Source organism: Lampetra fluviatilis, chromosome 28 (genome assembly GCF_964198595.1).
Source record: "Lampetra fluviatilis chromosome 28, kcLamFluv1.1, whole genome shotgun sequence".
Taxonomy (NCBI): domain Eukaryota; kingdom Metazoa; phylum Chordata; class Hyperoartia; order Petromyzontiformes; family Petromyzontidae; genus Lampetra; species Lampetra fluviatilis.
The window spans coordinates 6640363-6666464 of NC_136302.1; the positions used below are offsets into that span (position 1 = coordinate 6640363).

Here is a 26102-nt window from a genome sequence, read left to right on the forward strand (position 1 = left end):
GTATTTTGTATTACCGATTTATTAGAATATATAATAAATCCATTTACTGCGGTAAATTTTGGACAATTTTACATGAAGCCAGCACTTAATCAAAAAGTTCTAAAAAGCATTGCAAAAACCACACACGTGAAATAAAATACACTGCTGTGGAATTGTGGTGTGCGGCAATGTTAGGGCGCCTGTACAGAATTAAAAGCATGTGCTCGAAGTGACATATGACCAACGTCATTTGGCCCCTTAAAGGCAGAAAAAAAATCGGCAATCCAACAAAGTTTCGATTTAAAGCTTTCGTGACTGCAGGGATTCATCTTCTTGGTTCTTTCGGTAAAGTCACGTAGAAGGGAAATAATAAAATAATAAAAATACAAATAAAACAAAATAAAGTAATATAATAATATAATAAAATTGTATAATGTTTTTTATTATTATTTTATTATTTCCCTTCTAAGTGACTTTACCGAAAGAACCAAAAAGATGAATCCAACAAAGCTCTACATTATAGTCCAACACAGTGGCATGGCGTTTGAGTATCCAGGCTACTGCCACTGCACCGGGGCCCATGGGCCAGAAAGGGCCCAGGTTCCTGGCTACGAAGAGGGTGGACTGTGGACAACAACACATTTTCCTCCAGCACAGTCTCTTGGATGCTAAAGACTGTTGGATGATTGTTATTATTGGGGACAAGTAACTTGTAGCGGGCTTTACCCACTTTCAGCTTTAGTATCATACTCTCTCCTGGAGGCAAATCACTTTTGGCTCGCTGATGGGGACTGGATCTTTTTAAGAGTTTAGCATGAGCAATGTGGAACTTTAGGCTATCCATGCCTTGTGATTATAACCAAGTAACCCACCAATAGTACATAAATTTTTACCGTCCAATAATATTTTCAATTCAGATTTTCAGGAAAATTGTTTTTCGCAATTACTTGAATATATTTGTGCTAAATTACAGATTTTAGCCCTTCAAAAATGTTAGCATTTACCTCAGTCAGTCATGATTGTCCATCAGTGTTGCTTATTGTGCAGTAATAATACATGAAATGTGGGTCATTTGGCCACTTGGTTAATATTGTTTTCTTCATGGTACCCACATTAATCAGTAATGCAATAAGGGTGACGTTTTGGTCACCTGTCACATGGTATACACTAGAAAATGTGGACAAAATTAAAAGTTATTAGCATTTAGAAAATGGCCACCGTTTTTTTTATCGTGCAGTGTGCTACTAGTATTCATTTATACTTAGCAATATTTATTGTGGAATCTTTGGGAATTCGTTCCACAGTGCTGCGCATGTATAGTTGGGTGCCACGGTGGCGAGATGTTAACTGCCTTGCATGGTATACAGGAGGTCGTGGGTTCGATCCCGACGCCTGTATATTTGGAGTTTGCATGTTCTCCCCGTGGTCGTGTGGATTCCTCTCCGGGTTTACCTTCCACATTTAGAATGAACATGCGTTTGAGTAGTTGGCTGCTATACATTTCCAAGTGATGAGCCACTTCGTTGAGCTATCATTTGTGGCCAGGTCGTTTCTGAAAATGAGCTTCATAGCTCGGTGAGCCTTACCTGGTAATATAATAATATTCATCACAAATATTTCCCAATGGCAATCATCGTTGTGATTGTCAGTTAATTGCAATGACCAAGTTCCAAGTCACCTTGTCAGCACTTATCCTGCACAAGCTTTCGCATGGACACAAAGCGCACACACACACATATATAAAATATTGAGACAAGGTGAAACAAAAACACGTTGCATTTTCCTTTTAAAATGTAGCAAAGCCTCTATGTAATGTTTCTCAGAAGACCAGCGAAATAGAATGTTCCGTGTGGGAAAATGTTAAATAGGGGAACATATTCTATGTAAATGTTTTTTTTGGAAGGGACTTAAAAAAATGGGATGTTAGGTAATTCGAAAAATTCACGTGGGAAGGTGATAAGAAGGTTTAACTTCATGTTGCAATGCATAGCAGAAAGGCAAATATTACATATTTTCGTGATTTATGCATTAAACAATTATCTGTATGTATTTTTTTTGCTTTAATCACCTAAGTAAAATACAATAAACCCTCCCCCCATCTTGTTTTATATACATTACATCAAATAGTAAAAGCACTCGAAAATTCATCAAAAATATAATAAAGGCATGCTCCCTTTAAAAGTCTACTCCAATGCAAATCCATCCATCATGAGATTTGCTATTACAGCCACAAAAAACTAAAGTACAGTCGATGCAAATGGTCTTTTAGTTAAAATTTCTCGCAGTATTTTTATACTGTAATTAGCAGAATGATGGTCTAACATTTTCCATTAACGTGCTTTCCTGTTCTCTCCACAATCTGGTCGTCTTCAGTGTTGAAATTACATTTGATAACGAGCCACCAAATACAAATCAAGCATTTGTATGCCATTACTAAATTGTGTTTTTTTTACGCGTCAAATTGGTGAAATTTTTGCCACAAACCTTGAACAAAAAAAACAATGATAATTTATTAAAGGGACTGGGGTTTTACACGCACAATATATTGTAAAAAAAAAATAAACTGGATAACCAACCATTAGAGTAGACCTTTAATTAACAGTGCTGCCATTAACATGACGGGCATTGATCATACGTCAGCCGATGGAAATGTGTGCATATCACTTTACAACAATTGGCACGGCTTGCTTTGTATAGCAGCAACACAACCTCAATTACCTAAAAAAGATAAACAACACCTTCTTTACATATGTCCCTCCATGTAAAAAAATAAAAGCTTTTCGTAAACATCCTATCGGTTACACGGCCTTCTGGGAGCGAATTTTCTCAACATCATCGTTTTAATACAAGCAAACACTTTGCAGTGTTAGTACGGCATCTGTTTAATGCTTGCGTTTGAGTGTGTTTTGTCGTCGCAATGTGGGGCTGATGTTCCCCCGCACACATTTTAGATTTATCCTGCACAGTATCTATGCTACAGCCTGTGACCTCAGGGTCGATGGACTCCTTCGTCTGAACAACCGCCAGTTGCTGTCCGTGGTGTGACGTTAAGAAAAAAAACGCCACTTTTGAAAAAAAATCTTGCTGTGGTTTTCACACCTGATGATGATTGCTTGTGTTGCAATCGAAACGTCGTGATAATTATTGTATTATGTTTTATTTTTCTTATTTTATTACTTCCCTTCTACGTGACTTTACCGAAAGAACCAAGAAGATGAATCCCTGCAGTCACGAAAGCTTTAAATCGAAAAGGCGGTGTCTCATCAGCAGAGGCAAGGTTGCTTGCTGGTATTTCAACCAATGCTGCTGAACAGATGAATTCCCGGAAGGCCGTGGATGAAATACTTAAATTATTTATCTGGAGAGACCAACATGGGAAGAAGGCATTATATAATTATCGACATTCTCCACAATGACGCCGAATGATTAATTTATAATTAAGTGAGCTATAGCGGAGGTACAAATATAGTCATCGATACGTAGCAAGAAGCCGGCTAGATTAACAGTCGGCGGTTTTGTGCACAGTAATATGGCAATGTGCATGTTAACCAACGTCACAAACTGGGGCAATAAAAGTCGCAGCGCAGATTCTCAGGTTTTACCCAGCGATCTGTTTAACGAGTACATTTTTCATTGCCCCAGGAATGCCCACACATCGCTCAAGGCGAGCAAGGGCAAGCGTTATGTTTTTTTAATGAAACGTACGGTTTTAACACGGCGTTTATCACGATTCACTTCGCCCGTACGGGAGGGTGATTTGCGACTTTTCTGTAAGCACCTATATACAAACACGACATATCCATTTGCTATTGTTCAAATACAGTACACGAAGAAACAGTTTTGATGCCATAGTCATGGAAATACTGAGCAAGGAATTGAAGCCAGCGCTTCTCACGATGATCGTGGCACTGTGTATCTGTTACAGATACCAACCTACTTGTTTCTCTCTTGCATTGGGGCAGTTTTTCAGATGTCAAACCCACCCTGGGATGGGTCAATGAATGGTGCTCTGGAGATGGTGGTCACTGTCTGCTATTTCCCACAAATATTTTTTGTCAATCCACTGATAAAGGTTTCCCCGCACCATTCTGACCATGGAGGTTGTTTGACCATACTTCACCACGCTGGTCAGTGCGGGTTGGCGAACGAAAGAAAGCCAGGACCAGTGTCGATATCACTCGCCAATTCTGATTTTGGACGATTTTTGACCCCCCCCCCCCTTCGTCACACGGCGTCACAAAAAATCAGACCCCCCCTGAAATATGACGTCACAAAGCTCTGCCCCCCCCACCCAAATCAAACATGCTTCAAATCGCTTTAACTATTGTCATTGTAGTGCTTATTTAATGTGGCGCTGCACTCTGATGTTGTAGGAGAAAACATGTATTAAAACGTCTTTTTAATTAAGTAGAACGTGTTGTCTATATTTATTTAAAGTTGCGCATTTTGATGTGACGTCACATTTCTCACACCCCCCCCCGTCACACATCGTCACAAATGTCTGACCCCCACCCCCAGGTGCGTGACGTCATTTATGGACGGCCCCTAACCGTGGTCAGGAATCGAACGCGTGGCACCAAGTTCATAGCACATTACATTTGTTATTTACCCGCTTAAATTATGTTCACTTTCAACACTGTTACATCATTGCTCTTCCGTTATATCTTGCACTTTGTAGCTGAAGTTTAGTTTCAAGGTGCCTCATGAATAAATTCTCGTTCTGCAGTTGTTCTCAGGACAGACTGGTCCATGCCTTAGGAATGTGGAATGTCTACCCATTTATGGAACAAATGCATACTCTCCAAATCCCATGCCAGCATTGGGTGCCACTGACAATAATTAACACGCATTGACACTTGTGCAAATTACCAGTGACAGCGGGCTATGACCGCCAAACTAACCACACGCGTGATCCTCTTTCTCGCGAGCCTGAATCCAAATACATAAGCCCATCATTATGGAGGCCCTCGCTTTGAGCCACCCAGCCCAACATTTGCTCTGCTTCCTTTAACACCGAAATACATCCAAAGACCGCATCAATCGGGGGGGTCAAACTCGGCCATAGAACTCATCGCACCCGCTAGCCCGAGCAGCGGCCCCCCTCTCTGGCACGCATACACGTGTCACGTGGTGTCCCTGCGGCCGGGTTGAACACGTGGGGGGTGATGGTGGTACACGTGCGTTTTCGTCACCACACGGAGCACTTGTGCTGAGGGTTCATGGGGGTGCCTCGCCGGCAGTGGAACACCCTGCCGAACTCGTCGAACTGAGACGCGCTGCCCAGCACCCTGCGCCGACAGCGAACAAAGACACAAGATCCCCCCCCATGTAGCCTCTGCCGACTGTTGGGGCAAGTGCTGTTAGCGAGTAGCACCTATGAAGGCCGCCAGGGCACACCAGCGGGTGGCGTGGCCAGCAACACGCCCTTTGCCCCCCTAGTTGCAATGTTTACACACAACACAGCGTACTCATTTGAGGCTAAGTCGACCTAGGGGAGGCTCAAGACCGGTTCAGATAATCGTTACTGGTGTTGGCGTGAGCGGGAATCAAAGTCGGGTCACTGGGTTTGTAGTGCAGTGGTGCGAAGCAGGACCCTACGCCACCATCAAACACCAAAGACAGAGATCCCCCGTATAGCCTACGACAGACTGTTGGGGCAAGTGCTGCTAGAAAGCACCACCAAACAGAATCCATCGCGGATGCGGATATGCGATGCACAAAAGATGGAAAAAAACTCTCCAGTTTGTGACTGTGGTGATTGAACAACAGAATGTACAACATATAATCCATCCACAAATACGAAAGGGGCACAACAGCGATAGATTCCGCTGCTCCTGACGAGGTTATTTGGCTTCAACAACCTGAAAGGGAAATTTATCTACATGCAGCCATACGAAAAAGGAAGGGTCAAACAAACAGATCACACAACACAATTGTTATATTCTTTGGGTCTTTCGGGAAAGCCACGTAGATAGAACAAATAATAATAAAAATATCACGACGTTTCGATTGCAACACAAGCAATCGTCATCAGGTGACAAATATAGCGGGAGAGCTGCTGAAAATATAACGAAACATAACAATTGTTGATTTACAGCTTTCGTGACTGCAGAGATTCATATTCTTGGTTCTTTCGGAAAAGTCACGTAGAAGGGAAATAATATCCTAGACTAACAAAGACACCAATGGACCTACATAGAGAACCATTCACCATACACATAGGCTTAGATCTTCTAAGCCAACAGTTATATTATTGTATCATGGGGTTGGCTGTTAGGATTTTCTTTCTCCATGTGCCTCTCTCCTGTGCATCTTCTCTAGTCGCAGCTGCTGCCCTCATATCTCATTCCGCCGTATCCTCCCATCTCACCCTCGGTTTCCATCTCGATTGGTATGGTGCAAAAGAAGTTCAACATACATACATACATCTCCTCCTGCCCTGCATCGGTGGCATCTCGATAGGCTTCACGTCTCTGGGTCTCTATGTGAGCCTATGTGTATATTTATATTTGTGCGATCTAACCCCAAAACACCTTTGTTACGAATAACAATAATATTGATCATGAACGCCTATGTGTTAAAATGAGCCGATGAGTCTCTATGTGAGTTTACGAGTCTCCATGTGAGTCTGTGGTTCTCTAATCTCCAAAGCCCTTCTAATTGCATCGCTTCTCAACACGTGCCCAAACCATCTGTGCCCTGCTTCCCTTACATTTTTGGGAATATTAGACACCGCCGCTAAGGCGCCAATATCTTAATTCCACATCCTTTCCCTTACAGATATTCCCAAGATCCATTTCACGAGGATGATGGGTGGAGTCGACCCCAAACCACGCTTTGAACTCACAACCTTATCTGCTAAGCCAGGGGTCGGCAACCTACGGCTCCGGAGCCGCATGCGGCTCTTTACGGGCTGCTTCTTGACGATATGTACGTATGTACAGTATGTACTCAGATGCATTGCGGCTCTTGAAATACTGAATTTTGTACCGAATTGGAAAGAAATGGCTCTTCTTGTTATTTTGGTTGCCGACCCCTGTGCTAAGCGCTGTGTGTGAACCACCGCACCACACTCTTCGGCCGGTGGTCAGTTTAAGTGGGGCACCTGTAGTTGTAGTCCTCACCTGTAGTTCTCGGGCGAGTGCTTGTCTGTGAGCAGCTGAAGGTAGAGAGACTGTGGTCTTCTCTTCATGCACCAGTTCTGAGAAGAGAATGCACACTGCTCAATTAATCCCCGACAGCTTTGAATCAATCGCCAGAGTTTGCCTGTGGTTACGCTACGTGCAAAAGCCAATTGGTGTGTTTTTTTTCAATTCTAAATTTTGTACTGTTTATGCAAAGGAACACGCCTGTGAATGCGTCGACCGCAGAGATGGAGCGATGAAATCAGCTCACGTTCAAGTGTTGGGTGGATTGCGGGACTGACCATAAAAGATGAAGGCGGTTTGAGGAGGCCTTCACACAGCAGTGGATTAACCAAAGGCTGATGATGATGATGATGGTTCAATTGTTTGGAGAATAACAATGTATACATTGTTGCTGCTAAAGACACGGTTAATCATGCAGCCGTCATTAATATTGTTAAAAAAAATAGATTTAGGATGCAGTGAATGACAAACAGGAGGAAGCTACATATGACAAATCCCATCTAATCACAGCCACTCTAATCAGCACACCTTGGTGAAAGGTGCACATACATTACAGTACCGTACAAAGAACACCAGTGGTCTGTTAAGGATAAACAATTCTGTCTTGCGAAATTAGAAGTTACTCGACTTATAGAAATAAAACAAGGCAATGTTGATTTAATTTCATTTGGGCATTACCCCTACTCCTGAATGAAAACCAGTGATTGATTCCTCGTCAATAAGTCAGGGTTCAATCCGTCATAGTTTGTCACGAAATCACTTAACCCCAACCTTAACCCAACGCTATTTAAATGCTCAACACTGGAACCACTCAAATGTCTGCATTGTTATGGACATATGCTGTATTTCCGTGTCATATATGGATTCAATACCAAACTCTAGGCTGAGTGGTGAATATCATCAACGTATTTTTTTTCTTCAATTTATGTATTCGAATTACATTAATGTATACGTCTTTCCAAATAACGTATCCTGCTTACCAAAAGGACAAATATATATATAAAATGTGCCAGTCTAAATTTGATTTACTTCCACTTTTAAATGTTTGCTCAGTGAGCAGGATGAAATTAGGTGCACGGCAGAGAGGTTGTGATGCCATAGCAGAGGTTGCAACCGGGTACCCGATACCCGTACCCTACCCGATACCCGGCTACCCGTACCCGGCCGGGTATGGGTACGGGTAGCCGTTTGCGACCCTAGTGCGGCCGGGTACGGGTACGGGTAGGCCGTGAGTCACTGGTGAGTCACCGTTTGTCACTCATTTCGGGTAGGGTACGGGTAGGGAACGGCTACCCGTACCCGGCCGGGTACGGGTACGGGTACCCATTTGCGACCCTGGTGCGGCCGGGTACGGGTAAGGAATCAAAACCCGTTTGCGACCTCTGTGTCATAGCCATGGGAACCATGCATCCACAGAGCAGGGGAGCTGTGATCTCTGTCGTGCCCTAGACCCACCAGGTTCACTGCCAGTGCTGACCAGAAGCTCCTGGAGGCCCGGGGGCAGCATGCCACGCGGGGCCTCTTCTTACTCCACCATCCACGGTCCCCTTGTGGGGCCCTCTGCAGCGTGAGGCCCCCCCTGGTGAAAATTGTCCCTTTTGCTCCCCACCACCCACCCACCCCCCTCTCTGGGGGGCCCCAATTTCACCGCTGGCTGAGCCGATGGCATTGGGGACGACGCACTCACCTGTGCGAAGGCAACGAAGAAGAGCTGCTCGTGGGTGTAGGCCATGCCCTGCAGGGGAGGCTCGGGCCCATTCTCACGCACCCACTTCTGATAAGCCTACACTCGCACGCACAGCAGCCGGGGCCCGTGCAGCAATTATAGGGCACGGTTATGGGGCCAAGGGGTCGTTAGAGAGCGCATATTACAGGTACGGCCCAGCGCTGGGTACGCAGGAATGGGTTGTAGCAGCATCATTCCTAGCCAGCCTTGTCCTTGCCAGGGCTACAGACCGGATACTATTATCATCACGTACCAAAGTGACACATCACGTCTTGCGAACGTGATGTGTAACTTTGATCATTACCTGTGTATCGATAGTTCAATGTTAAAGTGACATTTTATTGAGGGACTACTACTGTGTTGTTATCTTGGCGTGGTCTGGGACTGTTTTGTTGTTTTTGCTGCCTTGCCCAATGTTGATAATTCGGACTTCTATCAATAAAATATGTATTATTTATTTACATTTAGTGACTTTCTTACCATATTCTCTTTTTTGCACTGATATCGTTTTTCGTTTTCTGTTGTAACTTGCTGACCCGCCCCTACTGGTCACCTGTACAGAAGAGCTTCATAGCTCATCGGATTCTTCCAGTATACAGGAATATTCTGATTCTGATCTGCCGCTGGCCATTATCATGTGCCCAATACTGGGTAAACACGTGACTGTGGTAGCAGGACACGAGAACAAGATGATGCGGCTAAGAGTAAACATTTTATCTATGGGACACTTTTTGCCGGTATCAAAATGATGAAAAGGGAATGGGCTTTAAACCTTTCCGGCAGTAATACTGGAGGTGTAAATATGTTCAAATACCCTCCGATTGCAAGGCATCGAAGTCTGCATAGACCATGCATACATGTGGTAAAACATGTAAACAAATATGTTGTGATAGCGTATGCAATAACGTTGTGAAAACAACCAAAAATCCTGCACTAATATTAATTAATTTCAGCCGCTGGAATCTCACGGACAAAGAAGGGCTTCGTTACAGACACGGACATTTCGGAATGACACTGCTTGTATTCAACAGAGGGCAGCAAATTCCATTGGTGTATCATATACGTTTATGTAGCAAACCACACTGACCAGCGTGGTGAGGTAAGGTCAAATATCTCCCACGACCTACGCGATGTGGGATGCCCTCATCCAGCAGTGGATTGACAGCCGTGTATATATAACTTTCGTGGCAGATCTTTTTGTCCGCATTTGTCCGAATAAATTATGCGTGTCTGAGTAACTTGAAGTGTGGATAATCACGAACAGTATAATGAATTAGCCATCACTTCTGAATCGCTCCTCTTAAACAGCATAAAGGATCGGGACAACAGGAAGAATGGTCGGTGGCATACGTGTTTGCAAATGTGCCCCCTGCTGTGATGATAAAGACATGGCCATGCATTTGGTCATGCGGTTATCACACTGCCCAACACGGATGACCTCGGGCAGCGGTTCCTAACATTTTCGAGTGTGCGGACTCCATCTCAACCTCCAAAAAAATTGAAATTGTACATTGCCTTAGTGAGGAAGTTACTCAAAAAAAATGTCTTGCTGTGGTTTTCCCACCTGATGATTGCTTGTGTTGCAATCGAAACGTCGTGATTTTTTTTCTAACTACGTGACTTTACCGAAAGAACCAAAGAGTATGGATTCCTGCAGTCACGAAAGCTTCAAATCAAGATTGACGTTCTAGATTTGAAGCTTTCGTGACTGCAAGGATTCATACTCTTAGTTCCTTCGGTAAAGTCACGTAGGTAAAAAAATGAAATTAATAAAAATAAAACAATAAAATCACTTGATGCAGCAAATCTGGCTGTGACGGTCCCACCTGATGACGGAGACTTGTGTTGCCTCCGAAACGTCGTGATTTTATGGTTTTATTTTTATTAATTGTAATTTCATTTATTTACCTACGTGACTTTACCGAAAGAACTAAGAGTAAGATTGACGTTACTATAATTTGTATTCTTCTTTTTTTCCCTGTAGTAGCCTCACGGACCACCAGGGGTCCGCTGATCACAGGTTTGAAACCGCTGACCTAGCGCCCTCAAGAGAATTGATATCGTGGCCATTATTTCTCTTTGCCTGATCAATTGGGAAAACAAAATCGGGTCGATTCATTAAGATGAAAATCTCTGGCCCCTAGCCTTGGCAATGGAATAGAGATTGTTTAAGTAAGCGCGCACGATACCTCTGTAATGAATTGGCAACATTTATTTCACAAATTATTACGGCAGCTGAGATGGGTAGGGGGGGGGATGACTTCACAAACATGCATTGAGATTATTTATATTATTTTGATGCTATAATTGTCCAAATATATTTATTTGTGTTTGGGTGATTTGTTTATATGTATTGTACTTTGCACTCCTATCATGTTTCTCGTGCTGTTTGTTGTTGTAACGTTATGTGAAAAATAACTTCATAGATCATCAGAAACCTCCGATATCAATAATCTGATTAATTGTTCTTGGTTCTTTCGGTAAAGTCCGACAGCTCTGTTTCACCTGAGGACGGCTGCTTGCGTTGTGGCCAAAACGTCGGGAGAATTTTTATTATGTAAAATTTATTATTTTATTATTTCTCTTCTACGTGACTTTACCGAAAGAACCAAGAATACGAATCCCTGCAGTCACGAAAGCTTTGCATCGAAATTTGATTAATTATTGATTGTGACACTGTACAGCATGGTCCAGATATCTTGTGACCCCCAATGAATTGACCCCTATTTTTTGTTTTCCCTTGCATATTCATTTCTTGTTTTAAATAAAGCTTATTTAAATACAGCTTATTTAAAACATATTACGTTTTATATAATTAACTGGGGGTCACAAGACATCTGCACAACCCTGTACAGTACTTCCCACCGCCAATAATGATAGCATACTTTAAAGGAATACTCAGTAGAGTTACAAAACGAGATGAATGATTCATAATCACGTGTGATGTGATACATACACATTGTACACGCACACTGGGTACGCACACACAATGTGGGCTCGACTCCCGAGATGCCAAATCATCCAAAAAAAAATCTAAATTGCTCTCGACTCTTTTGGCATATCATACAAAACAATGTTTAAATCCAAGAACATACCAAACCTTTCTCGATAAGCCAGAGAGAGCTTAGCAGCTGTCATTGAAACAGATTTTTAACCTCACTTAGCAAATTACTTGGTGCACTTTCCCACAAGGGCTTTGTAGCGGTTTTTTGTTTTACAGAAGCACAGTGTTGGGATGATGCGGCGTCTTGTTACGTCTGCATCTCACAACAACGAAAAAAACGGGGAAAAAGGAACACAGCACCATGTCTTACCGGAGTACAGAGCAACGTGCAAATGTGCCCGGAATGATAATATTATCTTCATTAAAATGCCTACGTTGTGTCCGTTTTCAAAACAAGAGAAATAATTCTCACAGAAATTGCCTTACTTATCTCTTTGGTTCAGCGTTGCCAGTTTAACCAACCATTTTGTAAAAATAAACGTTCACCAAGAGAAACCCATGATTTAAAAGAAAGTTAAAGGCTAAAACAGATACAAATAATTATTTTCGCCCATCAGCCTATATGCTGCTTCTGAAAAAACGATCTATCTTCCATCAGTAATCAAACCCTGCACCCTGCTGGGCCGGTTTTAACTTTCAGAGTCTCATCAGCAGAGAGTGACTGGATACATGAATGTTGCTGGGTTGCAGAATTGTATAAGCAGGATATCTCTCTTCACAGTATGGAACCCAATCAGCACAAAGCAGTACATTTGTACAAACGCTATGTGGAGTCCTGGAGGCTTACGGGTAATAACATTGCAAACCGTGCATGTCCCCCCAGCCCGAATTAAATCAGAATTTGTTTTAACAGCGTGTTCGTTCAACCCAGTGGCATTTGTTTAACGGGCCTAGCCGTGCTGATGCGACTCTGAGAAATCGAAACCGGTTCACAGTTTGCTGCTTAAACGCATGCTGCTGGAAAACAATGTTTGGAAGGGCACATAGGCTGATGGACTAAAAATGTTATCTAATCTGTACGTGTTATTTATATATTATATCTTTAGTACCCATATTGTGATTGTGCCACGGACACGTACAGCCCTTTTTGTCAATCCACTGCTGGATGAGAGCCTCGCCACGCCGTGCGGGTCGTGGGGGTCATTTTACCATACTTCACCACGCTGGTCAGTGTGAGTTGGTGAAGGCATTGAGCATAGACGTGGAACCGAAGTAGAGTACAACAATGGATTTTTCTGCACTGCCTTCTGCTGACAACCACGTAGCACTACCCCACAGCCGCCTATGACAACCGGGATTGTATGGCGCTATCCAGGCTCCAACCGGATTAGCCTCCGAGATCTGAAGAGACCGGGTGTCTTCTGGGTGATATTTGTCTGACTCGCACACAATCCTTCACCACAGTGCGTGGGTTTTTGTCGAGGTATGTTTGTTATCTACAGTAATGCTGTATCTGCTTAAAAAAAAATTAATTGGTGAATATGTGTGACATGAAACAACTGTGAAGACGTGCTCTCTGAATCTAATTAACAGAAGAATCTTAATGCAAACAATATTGCATGTGTACATGGCCTTTCGTGTGTGTGTGTTGTGGGCGCAGCGGTTAGTACGCTGCACCACGAACCTGGCGACCCGAGTTCGATTCCCACTCATGATCAATAACAATGGCAAATATTTGAACTGGTCCTGGGTTCTCTTCTAGGTCGGCTCAACTTCAATAAGCACCTCGTGCAGTGTGTAAACATCTTCCCTGGTGCGACACAACCCACGCCACCCCTTCGTGTGCCATGCCAGCCTTCATATTTCCTCGCTTAACAGCACTTGCTCCAACAATCTAATAAGGCGATTGGGAGGGAGCATTGTCTTTGCTGCTCTCTGATGCGTATCAGGTTGTACCCGCCACATTGTATTCGGAATAACGTCCGACGTTTCGGCATCTACCACTGCAGTAGAGACTCTGTGCGTGTGATTATAGACTCTGTGTGAGGAGATTGCGTTGCGGGAAGCTGTAATGTGTGATTATATTTACATGATACGCTAGCTTCAGTCCTCCCATGTCAGCAATGTTTTCTCCCAGCGTTAGTTTTCCATTCACCTAGACGAAAGAAAAGCCACGTGCATTCATGAAGGAAAACATCGTTTTAAACGAATCAACAGCCACACATTTTAGGAAAGTCACATTACACCCGGGGTTGTAACCAAATGTCATGAAGTAGCGTTGTTTGCTCTAGCAAATTGTACAGAGTTTCGATTTAAAACTTTCGTGACTGCAGGGATTCATATTCTTGTTTCTTTCGGTAAAGTCACGTAGAAGGGAAATAATAAATTAATAAAAACAAAACAATAAAATTCTCACGACGTTTCGATTGCAACACAAGCAATCATCATCAGCAAGAGCATTTACACATTTTCAAGAAAAGAACATTTTCAAATGTTCTTGCTGAGGGTTTCACACCTGATGATGATTGCTTATGTTGCAATAGAAACGTCGTGAGAAATGTTTATATTTTTCGATTTAAAGCTTTCGTGACTGCAGGGATTCATCTTCTTGGTTCTTTCCGTAAAGTCACGTAGAAGGGAAGTAATAAAATAATAAAAATAAAAATAAAACATAATAAAACAATTCTCACGACGTTTCGGCCACAACGCAAGCAGCCGTCCTCAGGCGAAGAATGAGAACATTATCAAGCTAGGAGCTTATATAGGTGTTGCGAGGAGGAGCGCCTTAACAAAAGAATGTGCATATGAAGAGGAATTTAGCATACCAATGGAAAATGCGTAGGAGGTGGGCGGAGGGGTTTCAAAGTCCCATTATGCCCATGCATTATGCAGCTACATATCACTAACATTCCTTTCCTTTATTAACGCTGTTCCTTGCGCCCCCCCGTGGTGCTGTTGATCCTGCATAATGCATGGGCATAATGGAACTTTGAAACCCCTCCGCCCACCTCCTACGCATTGTCCATTGGTATGCTAAATTCCTCTTCATATGCACATTCTTTTGTTAAGGCGCTCCTCCTCGCAACACCTATATAAGCTCCTAGCTTGATAATGTTCTCTTTCTTCGCCTGAGGACGGCTGCTTGCGTTGTGGCCGAAACGTCGTGAGAATTGTTTTATTATGTTTTATTTTTATTATTTTATTACTTCCCTTCTACGTGACTTTACCGAAAGAACCAAGAAGATGTTTATATTTTATTATTTTATTATTTCCCTTCTACGTGACTTTACCGAAAGAACCAAGAATATGTACATAATTTATTTGCTTTGAATTTGCATTTTATGTATACGTATGCGTAACCACATGTGAGCTGACTGAGACCAAGACATCCATTTTCAAGGGAGACCTGACAATTCTCGATATTATAGCGCATTTAACTTAAAGCAATATTAAAAAAATATATATGAATACAGGTCCACACTGTGTTATCCTCGTAGCGGCTTTTGGCTAGCCATCAAAAACAAAGACGGCCACCACATCACGCTCTTTCAGATGAGCTTCTGTGGACGTCTGGAACGCTCTTCCTTCCAATATTAGGAAGCCACTGGAGCTATGCACTTTAAAATCTACATTGAAAACGAACTTCTTTATAACAGATTTTTTGTGCTTAGTTTGTTGTCCATCCCCCGCACCTCCGACGAGCACGGTTGGCTTTGTACAGTGCGAAAGAAGTTCAACATAAAACATACATGGAGGCTCATAAATGTTCAGCCAATGTACTATACTAATGTGTGGTTACGTGCACCTACACACCCCGTCTGAAACTGTTATAGTCTTGAGTAATTAAAATGTTTATTTGGGATTCAGGATTTAATGCGCTTTTTTATATGTTCATACAATGTAAACCAACATTTATTCCTTCGTGACCACCGCGTCCACACATCAGCCCCCTTTGGGAAGGTACGTTTATCTGTAGCCTCATTAGCAATGTGAGTGGACGTGTCATGCAGATAACGTGCATTGCCGTTTAGTACGGGGTTTCCTTAAGGACCCGCCATGGGACGTCTTTACATTTTAGCAATGCCGTCCATTCCCATGCACATTAAGCCGAGGAATGCCGTTTGGCAACCCTGGTTAAGTTGACCAGTCACATTGGTCTCTCCAAGGCTGGGTCCACACCAGAGCAGTGCCGGATTAAGCTAGTGCAGGGCCTGTAGCATATGTTATAAAGGGGCCCTAAATACAAAAAAAACACGTAAATATAAAAAAAACAAATTTTTAACTTGCATAGTAAAGTAATTCTATTTTATTATTTGCTATACAACCAGATAATGCGACAAATCTCTAAACCTTAAACACCCAGTCGTTCATAAGAGTTGAAGGCAGTATAGTACTATAGTAATAGAGCAAGTGCAGAATCACTGAACCGGAATTGATAGCTTGAAAGCATATAGCGCGGGGCCCTTGAAAGTGTTGGGCCCGTAGCATATGTAGCTACTTTTGCTACTAGAATAATCCGGCACTGCACCAGAGCATGCAAACTTGGTTGCATACCACTGATTTGCTTATGTCAGTGAGTTGATTTGCGGTGAGGCCCATCGAGCAAAGGAGCTGTTTTCCAATGGTGACCTGTCCAAAACAACATGCGTGTTGCATGGGACTGGAAGGGTTTACAGGGCTCACGTGAAAAAAGGGAATTTTAGAAACATGCCAACTAAATAATACACGACTGAAACTAACTATTTACAATGATACAAATGCTAAAAATCCAAGATAACATTATGCATGACACTAGTGAGAGGAACTTACGTATAGCATTCAAAATTTCATTTTGCAGACATCTTTGCAAAGAGACGTCCACACGTATGCAGGTGATTAAACTAAAACTAAACAATATTTTATTTTACCAGGTAAGTCCCACTGAGCTATATATACCTTTTTCAGACAGCTCAACGAAGTGGCTTATCATGTGCACATTTATAGCAGCCAAATACTCGAAACACATGTTTTGAAATGTGCAGGGAAAAACCTGAGGACACGGAGAAAACATAATGGGACCTCCTTTGCCAGTACCAAAATATACTAATAGGGGGTTTCCCCTTTTTTCTGGCAACAAAGCTGACACCTTTTGCAAGGAATCATGCTTACATTAACCACAATACTTGCAGTCAAATGCAAACAAAAAACAATCCTCTGATTATTTATGCATTGTCTTTGAAACTGATTGGTCCACACCAGAGACAGCTTTCTTTAGAGCCTAGTCTCATATGGTGTTCGACCAGATGACGCCAAAAGGCGCACAGTTCAAAGTATTGTGGTTAATGTAAGCATGATTCCTTGTAAAAAGGTGTCAGTTTTGTTGCCAGAAAAAAGGGGAAAACCCATATTAGTATGACACGGAGAAAAGTTCACACAGCCACAGGGTGAACATGCAAACTTCAAATATATAGGCATCAGGGTCGGGATTGCACCCACGACCTCCTGCATACCAGGTGAAGGGCATTGATATATTGCCACCATGGCACCCCATTCAGTTGCGAAGTAATCCAGGGTGATTTGGTTGAACTATTGATCGCTCGGCTCAGATGTTATCGTGTCGCGTGCTTTGCATGGTGGGTACACTGCTCACGTTCTGCTTGTTGATGGTAAAGTTGTTGTACAGCTTCACGACGCATTCTGTTCGCTCCAGAAACTTGCCGTACGAATCAGCCGTCCACCACTGCTTCAGATTTCCGTGTCTGTCATACTGCCCGCCTGCAGTCAGAAAGCTTAAGTCATGACATCATCCGTTCACCAAGGATCCTCAAGCAGTATTTCATTCATTATTAAATCCTTTATATTAAGTTCACTTGCTTGCTTGCTTGCGTGCTTGCGTGCTTGCTTGCTTGCTTACGACCGTGCAAATCTTTCGGTCGTTTTTTAACCCACTTCCCGTGATCCAATCGAACTGACATTTTTCACACAGACTCATTGTGCGTGACAATAATTTTCGTGCAAATTTTTTTCCAAAATGTTACACTGTTTAGGGAATTTTTTTTAAATATTTAATTACCAATTGCTTAATGGTGGCAGACAATCATCTGACCCATAGGTGGCAGCCATCTCAAGCCAGAACACGAGAGGACTCTAGCCGCCCGTTTCATGATGACGCAAATGTTGACTAACCACATGGCATGAAATCCCTGCCCCCACGCTGTACAGTGGAGACTATTTATAGAGCAGTTAAATTGAAGCCGCCAGGTTCTTGAAAGTGGTAAAACGGGTCAACGCTAGTGCCCTCGGGAATATACGGGGCATGTCAAGAGGTGATCTTACATATAAAGGATTTATAGTGAAAAACTTTGTTTTTACGGGTTAATTTTTGTCCCATCACCATCACCATCATTTATACTCTGAATGGAATGCTCCTGGTCCCATCAGATTGCATGAGCTAAGCAGCGCTTTTTTTAAATCCTTTATATTAAGTTCGCGTGCTTGCTTGCTTGCTTAGGACCGTGCAAATCTTTCGGTCGTTTTTTAACCCACTTCCCGTGATCCAATCGAGCTGACATTTTCCACACAGACTCGTTGTGCCAGACAATTAATGTTCGTGAAAAAAAATTCCCAAAATTTTACACTTTTTAGGCAAAAAAAAAATATTTGATATATATTCAAATAGAACTCATTCATCGCTTTGGCTGAACGTCACAGTATAACAGCCCAGAGCATAACCCCTCCACAGGCCGTGGCGGAGTAGCGCAGTTGGTAGCACCCTCGCTTCCCATGCCAAAGGTCGCGGGATCGATCCCCGCGTCCTCCACAGGCGAACATATTTTTAAATCCTTTATATTAAGTTCGCTGCTTACGCATATAAAGGATTTATAGTGAAAAACTTTGTTTTTACGGGTTATACTTATAACTGGGATGGAATAACTGCCTGAGAATGTAACGTGCTGCAAGGCGGCCATTTAAACAAAGCATCACGATAGATTATTTAATCTATCCGTGTGGATGTTTGAGTATTAGCCTCTTGTTTGTATGAGTTTTCAATGGGTATTCCAATTTTCTCCCACATCCTAAAGCAGTCAATTTGGGAAATTGGTAAACATTCAAATGCAATACTCCAGAAAAAAAAGTTTTTGGAGACTCAGCGAGGCTTCTCTGGGTTAAATAAAGGACACGTTGAGTATTATTCCTATTTTTTTTTATCTAACATTTGTCAATGAATCCAGCCAATTGAGTCGATAGAAAAGTACCTGGCTCACAAGAAGGCCGTGAGTCTAAAATCCTGGTTGTGATTTAATTAAGTCCATAATCTTTAAAAGGAAAGACAAAATAAGTATCACTTTCTAGGAAATCTAGAATGGCTGTCCTATGAAGAAAATGACGAAAGGAAAGTGGAAATGTTATTACAAGCCCACTGGATACAATTTAAAATTAACCACAAATCCATTTAAAAAGGTTGACATGAATTACATTACAAGTAAATACATTCCACGAACATGAATACTGGCAAACATTGTTGGCTGGGGGCAGATTACTCCCTCACACTAAATCAACAGCATTTCCTAAAACACAGCACGCAGAGTAAACAATCTAAGGAGAGAGGTCAAACTGCTTTAAGGGAATGTTAAAATTGAACCCTTCCAACAACCACTCTGCCTCCAATGATGAACGTGTCTGCTCACATCGCAAGCTTCAAAGCAGTTGAATCCCTTTCACGATGAGTCCAGAGATACGATTGGGGTTTCAAAGTTCACCTAAAGTGCAGTACGTTATACACACTGCATCTCATTATTTTTACCTTAAAGGCATTTATTTAGCGCCTTATCCAAGGCGCTTTACACAGAATTAACAACGGTACGTATGGCAGAGGTCGCAACCGGGTACCCGATACCCGTACCCTACCCGATACCCGGCTATCCGTACCCGGTTGGGTACGGGTACGGGTAGCCGTTTGCGCAGGGGCGGTTTCTTCATTAGGGCGATTGGGCGACGCACCACCAATGTCATTCAACCACAGAGTCACGCTAGCCGTCACTGTGCCTCTGGATATAGTCCAATCAGCGTCATGTCACGTTCTGTGGAGTACCGCCTCTTTTTGGGCGATTTCACTCCGGCTGAGAATCGCCCCGAGTGGCCCCATAGACTTACATTCAAAGATGTTTTTTTTCTAACGGGGGGCGCTGCAATGCATTATCTATGGCTTCCGGGAGGGCTCGCACTAACGTGCTTACGTCATCATACATAAGCACGTTTCATCCAACAATATAATTTGTCGCCACCTAGTGGAATCTTTAATAAAAGAAACTTGAGTGGATTGTATTAATAGTGAGTATAGAAACAAACAAGATGTATTGTAAGAGTCACTTTATTTTTCATTAATATTAAAGAAGTGAAGTTGCCTTTACATGCTTAAGCTGTTAATTTATCCATTGCATGGGTGGACCTTATCCTTATCAATCATCCAGACATTTGCCCCCCCTGAGAGATTTTGCAGGAGCCGCCACTGCGTTTACGACCCTGGTGCAGCCGGGTACGGGTACGGGTAGGCCGTGAGTCACTGGTGAGCCACCGTTTGTCACTCATTTCGGGTAGGGTACGGGTAGGGAACGGCTACCCGTACCCGGATGGGTACGGGTACCCATTTGTGACCCTGGTGTGGCCGGGTACGGGTAAAGAATCAAAACCCGTTTGCGACCTCTGACGTATAGATGTCAATGGTGGAGATGAGATGAATGAAATCGATGAGAGGAAGCAATGGGGGGCAAATCTGTGATGTGTGAATTCGGGGAAAGCGAAATTGATGGCAGTAAATGATGGTGAATAGCTTGAATGGGGAATGAGTGAAACCCATATAATGAGAAAATTAAGAGGGAAAAATAACGGTGGCAGTTACGAGGGGGAGATTAAGGGGTCATGGAATGAGCTAGGGAACAATAAGTGAGTTTTGAGTGCGGAGTGGAAGTTATTAAAACATTCTCAACATCTGCCACACATACAGATTATAATATTCCATACCGTGTGCACACTATTACCTGGATAAAGCACGCCACTGCCGGCAAAAGGGCCTCCACTAGATGGCAGCTCTCGAGAGAATTTATAAACAAATTAAGTTTACGTGTATTTGATTTGTTTACACGGATGGTCCCATTTAGCCAGTTGCCCGGCTATTTTACAAGGGGGATCCGTGGTACGTGAGCACAGCAGCGGTCACAAAACGAACACTTTATAACATAGTATGTATCATTTTATGATTTCATAGATTCGGGAAATGTCCGTGTATGAAACATTATCGGAGCCACTTGGCCGAATTGGTCGTGTGTTTCATCGCTGCGATTGTGACATTGCACAGATGTTTGTACGGAAGGCGTCGTTTTCTGCTGTTCTCACCCCAGTCATCGTATCCGTGCGTGAGCTCATGACCGATGATGGTCCCAATTCCCCCATAGTTCATGGATCTGTTGGAGGAAAGAGACGCGAAAAACCATTGTAAAGCGTGCTCAACCTCGTTCTTCGAGACCAGGGGCTGGCAACCGAAATAACAGGAAGAGACATTTTCTTTTCGAATTTGGTGAACAAAAAACTCAATATCTTAAGCACCGCAATGCAATGTGAATACGAGACGGTGGGGCCTTAATAAATGACGGTCACGAAGCCGTCCTTAAAGAGCCGCATGAGGCTCCAGAGCCGCAGGATGACACCCTTGTTCTAGACCCTTGTTCTAAACCCTTGTTCTAGACCCTTGTTCTAGACCAGGGGTTGGGAACGTCTGGTTCACGGGCTGTATGAGGCCCGAAAAATCGTTTAATCTGGCACTGCCAAGGCAACCGCAGGCGGGACTCGAAATTCAATAAATCTAGGAGTAAACCTGGAAAAATAGTTGCGAGTAGCAGCAACATCATCAATACCAGCTAACATCACACGCCTCGCCAAAGAGAAGCAGTTCCAGCCATCACATTAGGGGTGAGTTAATTAAATGTTTGACCAAATATAACAGGCAAATTTTTAAGTTGATAATTTTGTATGGCCTGCGAATGATGCTATAAATATCCAAATGGCCCTTGGTAGGAAAAAGGTTCCCCACCCCTGTTCTAGACCCTTGATCTATTTAGCTATCGGGGCATGAACGTTTCTATCACCGATATTTCCTTGCAGTGCTCTCTTCTCCACTGTCCTCTAGAGTGAACTTGCCTGTGACATTTCCATGATTTGGTCCCGAAGTACTCAGTAGGTGACCTTTGTAGAGGAACCATAATAATGAGTTCTCCAAAAAAATACTTTTGTTTTAGAAGTGACCAGATGGCTCAACGGTCGGAGGCGCTGAGTCAGCACTGCTGATATGCTGGGTTTAAATCTGGGCAGCCACCCATGATTCAAGTGTAGATAGTTAATATGAATAATACTAATTTACATTTGCGAGGTGCATTTCATTCGTAGATCCGAATAAACTGGGTATGGAAAGCGTGAAATAAGTAGAACCAGGGTACATTGCCAGAACTAGGTGGGTAAAGGCCAATTTAAAGAGGTGAGTGTTCAAGACAGACTTAAATAACTCTGATGACGCTGATTGTCTTATTACCCAAAGCAAAAGCGTTTCCTACTCAATAATTGATGGTCTCTGCCTGGTCACCAATGACTGAACGAAATATCATCAAGTAAAACTTAAAAAACGTTAAATTTCGATTTAAAGCTTTCGTGACTGCAGGGATTCATCTTCTTGGTTCTTTCGGTAAAGTCACGTAGAAGGGAAGTAATAAAATAATAAAAAATAAAACATGATAAAATAATTCTCACGACGTTTCGGCCACAACACAAGCAGCCGTCCTCAGACCTGGTCTTCACCTGAGGACGGCTGTTTGTGTTGTGGCCGAAACGTCGTGAGAATTATTTTATTATGTTTTATTTTGATTATTTTATTACTTCCCTTCTACGTGACTTTACCGAAAGAACCAAGAAGAAGGTTGAAAAACGTTTTTTTCCCCAAAATTTGTATGGCTAAATTCCAGCTCTGAGAATTAAAATATTGGTTTGGCCGTCACGTGACGGCCACCAATCCCAGACGTTTTGTGAAAGTCTCCTGCAGACCTGGGGCTGCAGTGCTATTGGAGATTTCCAAAATAAATCTTCGTGTCATGATGTGCTGATAGCACGCTGGAAATAAAATTGGAACAAGTATAACCCGTAAAAACAAAGTTTTTCACTATAAATCCTTTATATGCGTGGCGGCTAGAGTCCTCTCGTCCTCTGGCTTGAGATGGCTGCCACCTATGGGTCAGATGATTGCATTGCACCATTAAGCAATTGGTAATTAAATATAATATTTTTGTCCTAAAAAGGTGTAACATTTTGGGAAAAATTTTTTCACGAACATTAATTGTCACGCACAACGAGTCTGTGTGGAAAATGTCAGCTCGATTGGATCACGGGAAGTGGGTTAAAAAACGACCGAAAGATTTGCACGGTCGTAAGCAAGCAAGCGAACTTAATATAAAGGATTTAAAAATAGACCAAATTACATCCAAATATGTAGATTCATTGGGTATGCATTTGATTACCTTTAAATTACTTTGCCACAGTAAAGCAGAATTATTTCAATACAAGCCTATTGAAATCCAGCCATGATTAAAACACGACTCTAATTGTGGCAGTTAAATTTTTTTCAATTGGATTAGAATCTCCCACTGTGATTATGCATTGTTCTATCTGAACACACACTAACAAGATCTACACGCGATACACTGACACAAAATGCCCTAATTGCCATTAAAGAACATGCATCTATTTTCCATTATCTTATCCAGCTGAACAGCAATAATTTTCTAAGGCATTTTTTAAAACGCTTTAATTAATCATTCTAAATCTCATCCAAAATTCTTACAGGCACATGGAAATACAATTGTGAAAGCAGTTTGCATTTTACATTGAATGAAATTGTGATTGCAAAAGTATGAAATTGTGGATGAGGGACGCAGATTAATATTACTTAGTTTGAATACGAGTTGATCAATGCATTGTAGTGCTGTATAACCACGTAAGACACATGTCAATCCCAGCTTTGGAAATGAGAATTCAGGAGAGGCCTGGGTCGGTCTTTGGAGACCAAAGCCGGGCCATGTTTACAAATGTTATTGACGGTTCATATGTTCATTGTGCCGCTTACTGTGGGAACTCAGGGTCATAGAGCGTGGGCTGGAGGATACCAGCTGGAAAGACTGGAAGGCAAAAGAAAAACAGGGCATAGAGACAAACGCACATACCAACAGAAACACGAGAATGATAGACGACCAATTACAGGCCCGATGGAACACAGGAAGATACAATATGTATACATAAACACACAAGCACACACGCACAGCAGACCAGACAGAGACACGCGTAACAAAATTACGTTGTCATTAGATTACTGCCGGCAGTCGATATCTTAATTCATTTCATCTTTACATGACTCATGCAATGCATGGAGAAGCGTGCCGTTATTTTTGGTAGAGGTAATGTTTATTTTGCATGACCGCCGGGCATGTAATCATTTTAAACTCACAGCGCTTCGATGAATTGTCACGATTTATTTCTAGATTAGTAAATTTCACTTTTTGATAATTATATTGCATGCTCAGGGCTGCCTAGAGTCTTGGGCAAACGAGGCAATTTATTCTGCTCCTTATAAAAAAAGGGACTCATAACGGGCCTGCTTTTTTTGTTGTCGCTAATGTATTATTTAGTGAGCCTCACGTGGCATTGCGCCATGAGTCTCCAGCAATCATTGGGTGAGCCTGTAATAGGCATATGAATTGCATAATTTGCAGATAATAATTTCGCATGCACAAGCTTTGAAGTTTGTATCCTGTGCATAAGAAACAATTTTAATTTATGAATTAATGGGTATTATGGCCCCATCATGATGTAACGAGTGTACTTAAGTGTCTGTACGCTACAAGAAGCATCAAGGCAATTGAAAATATCTCAATCATCTTTGACAGATCAAAGACAGCGGGGCACCAAGGCATAGACATTTAAATATACGACTTTATGTTTAGACTGCAAGAGGAGTGTTTCGCAGATGAGTTCACTGAATACATCACGATTGCCATTCATTGAAAACGACATTAAGAGTATAAGTAAACATACTCTCTCGCTAGGATTCACATAATATAATAAAAACACCATAACCTCTCCTGCACTTTAAACACAACAACATTTGCTTCCAGGGGGCATCTAAAACATATCTTACCCATCTGGTTGTGAGTGGGCAGATAATATGCGTTGAGAGTTTGAGGAGGAAGCAGCCACCTACAGAAGTAAAGACACGCGGTTGGAACGTTACGTGTGTCAAGCTCTAACGTAGTCCATGGGCCCAGAATAACACATATCTTGCATGTTGCTACCACTGGAGATGGTCAAACTGGAGTTGGACCAACATCTTTAAATTGGCAATAAAGTGAATATGCAATAAACTTCTTTAATAAGCAAAAAAAAATCAACGCATTCATCAATAACACTGCCTTGAACGGAAACTTAGATGAGTCAGTATTTTTGACAAATGCGTGGATGATTATTTTGTTTGTTATTTGTGCTCGTAGACCACGGCAAATGCAGTTTAACCAAATAATGTATTTTAATTTCTTAAGTATGTTTACACATAATTTACTCTTGTTAGTTGAATACATGTGTCACCTCTGACTGGTACCTAATTCTAATCTGGCTCATGAACTAATCCTTATGAAAGCTGCATTGCAACAACAGACGGTTGATCCGTTTTATTATCCCAACGTCATGGAAGTCTTAAAGTCAGGAATGCAATTATGACAATTTAAAATCTCATAGACAAAGTTGTTGAACACGCTTAAAATCAGTATTTATATCCCCCCTTACCGATTGTTATCTCGGCTGCAAACCATCGGAAATGCAATGGGTTCAATAATAATAATGATAAAAAAAGAGTATTAATATACATGGATGATGGCGATGATGGATGGGTGACGGATGATAGATTAAGATGATAATGGGTAGAGATGGATGGCAACGATGACCGACTATGATGGCAATTCATTACGATGACAGAAGCAAATTGAAACCGATAATGTAATTTGCATCGCCCATGAAAAGGCACCAAGAAAGCTAATTGTCAATCGAAATATATGGCGGTGATGGGGAGGTAAAGGGAGCAACGGGGTCTGAACCCCATCTCGATGACCGTATATTGCCAACGTATTTCTTTTGGGCCCAATGCGTGTTTTTAATGGTCAATTTTTCCCAGCTTCATTTTTACAACGGCGAAAACTATAAAAAATTCTTCATCGGGGCGAATGTGCAAGCAACAGCCACG

At 42.2% G+C, this 26102-nt stretch overlaps 1 protein-coding gene across 1 annotated transcript in view; it reads right to left on the minus strand.

Annotated features, from left to right (window-relative positions):
- Window positions 1-4296: 4296 nt before the first annotated feature.
- The window catches only part of ECEL1 (endothelin converting enzyme like 1), a 38893-nt gene continuing 17087 nt past the window's right edge, over window positions 4297-26102 (minus strand). Inside the window, exons 11-18 of the mRNA XM_078869851.1 lie at window positions 25008-25066; window positions 23940-23991; window positions 21170-21237; window positions 17427-17551; window positions 13887-13952; window positions 8815-8910; window positions 7104-7180; window positions 4297-5267 (exon numbers count right to left, since the gene is read on the minus strand). Coding sequence (XP_078725977.1) covers window positions 5168-5267; window positions 7104-7180; window positions 8815-8910; window positions 13887-13952; window positions 17427-17551; window positions 21170-21237; window positions 23940-23991; window positions 25008-25066 — 643 coding nt within the window. The 3' untranslated portion in view covers window positions 4297-5167. The remainder of the gene's footprint in view (window positions 5268-7103; window positions 7181-8814; window positions 8911-13886; window positions 13953-17426; window positions 17552-21169; window positions 21238-23939; window positions 23992-25007; window positions 25067-26102) is intronic.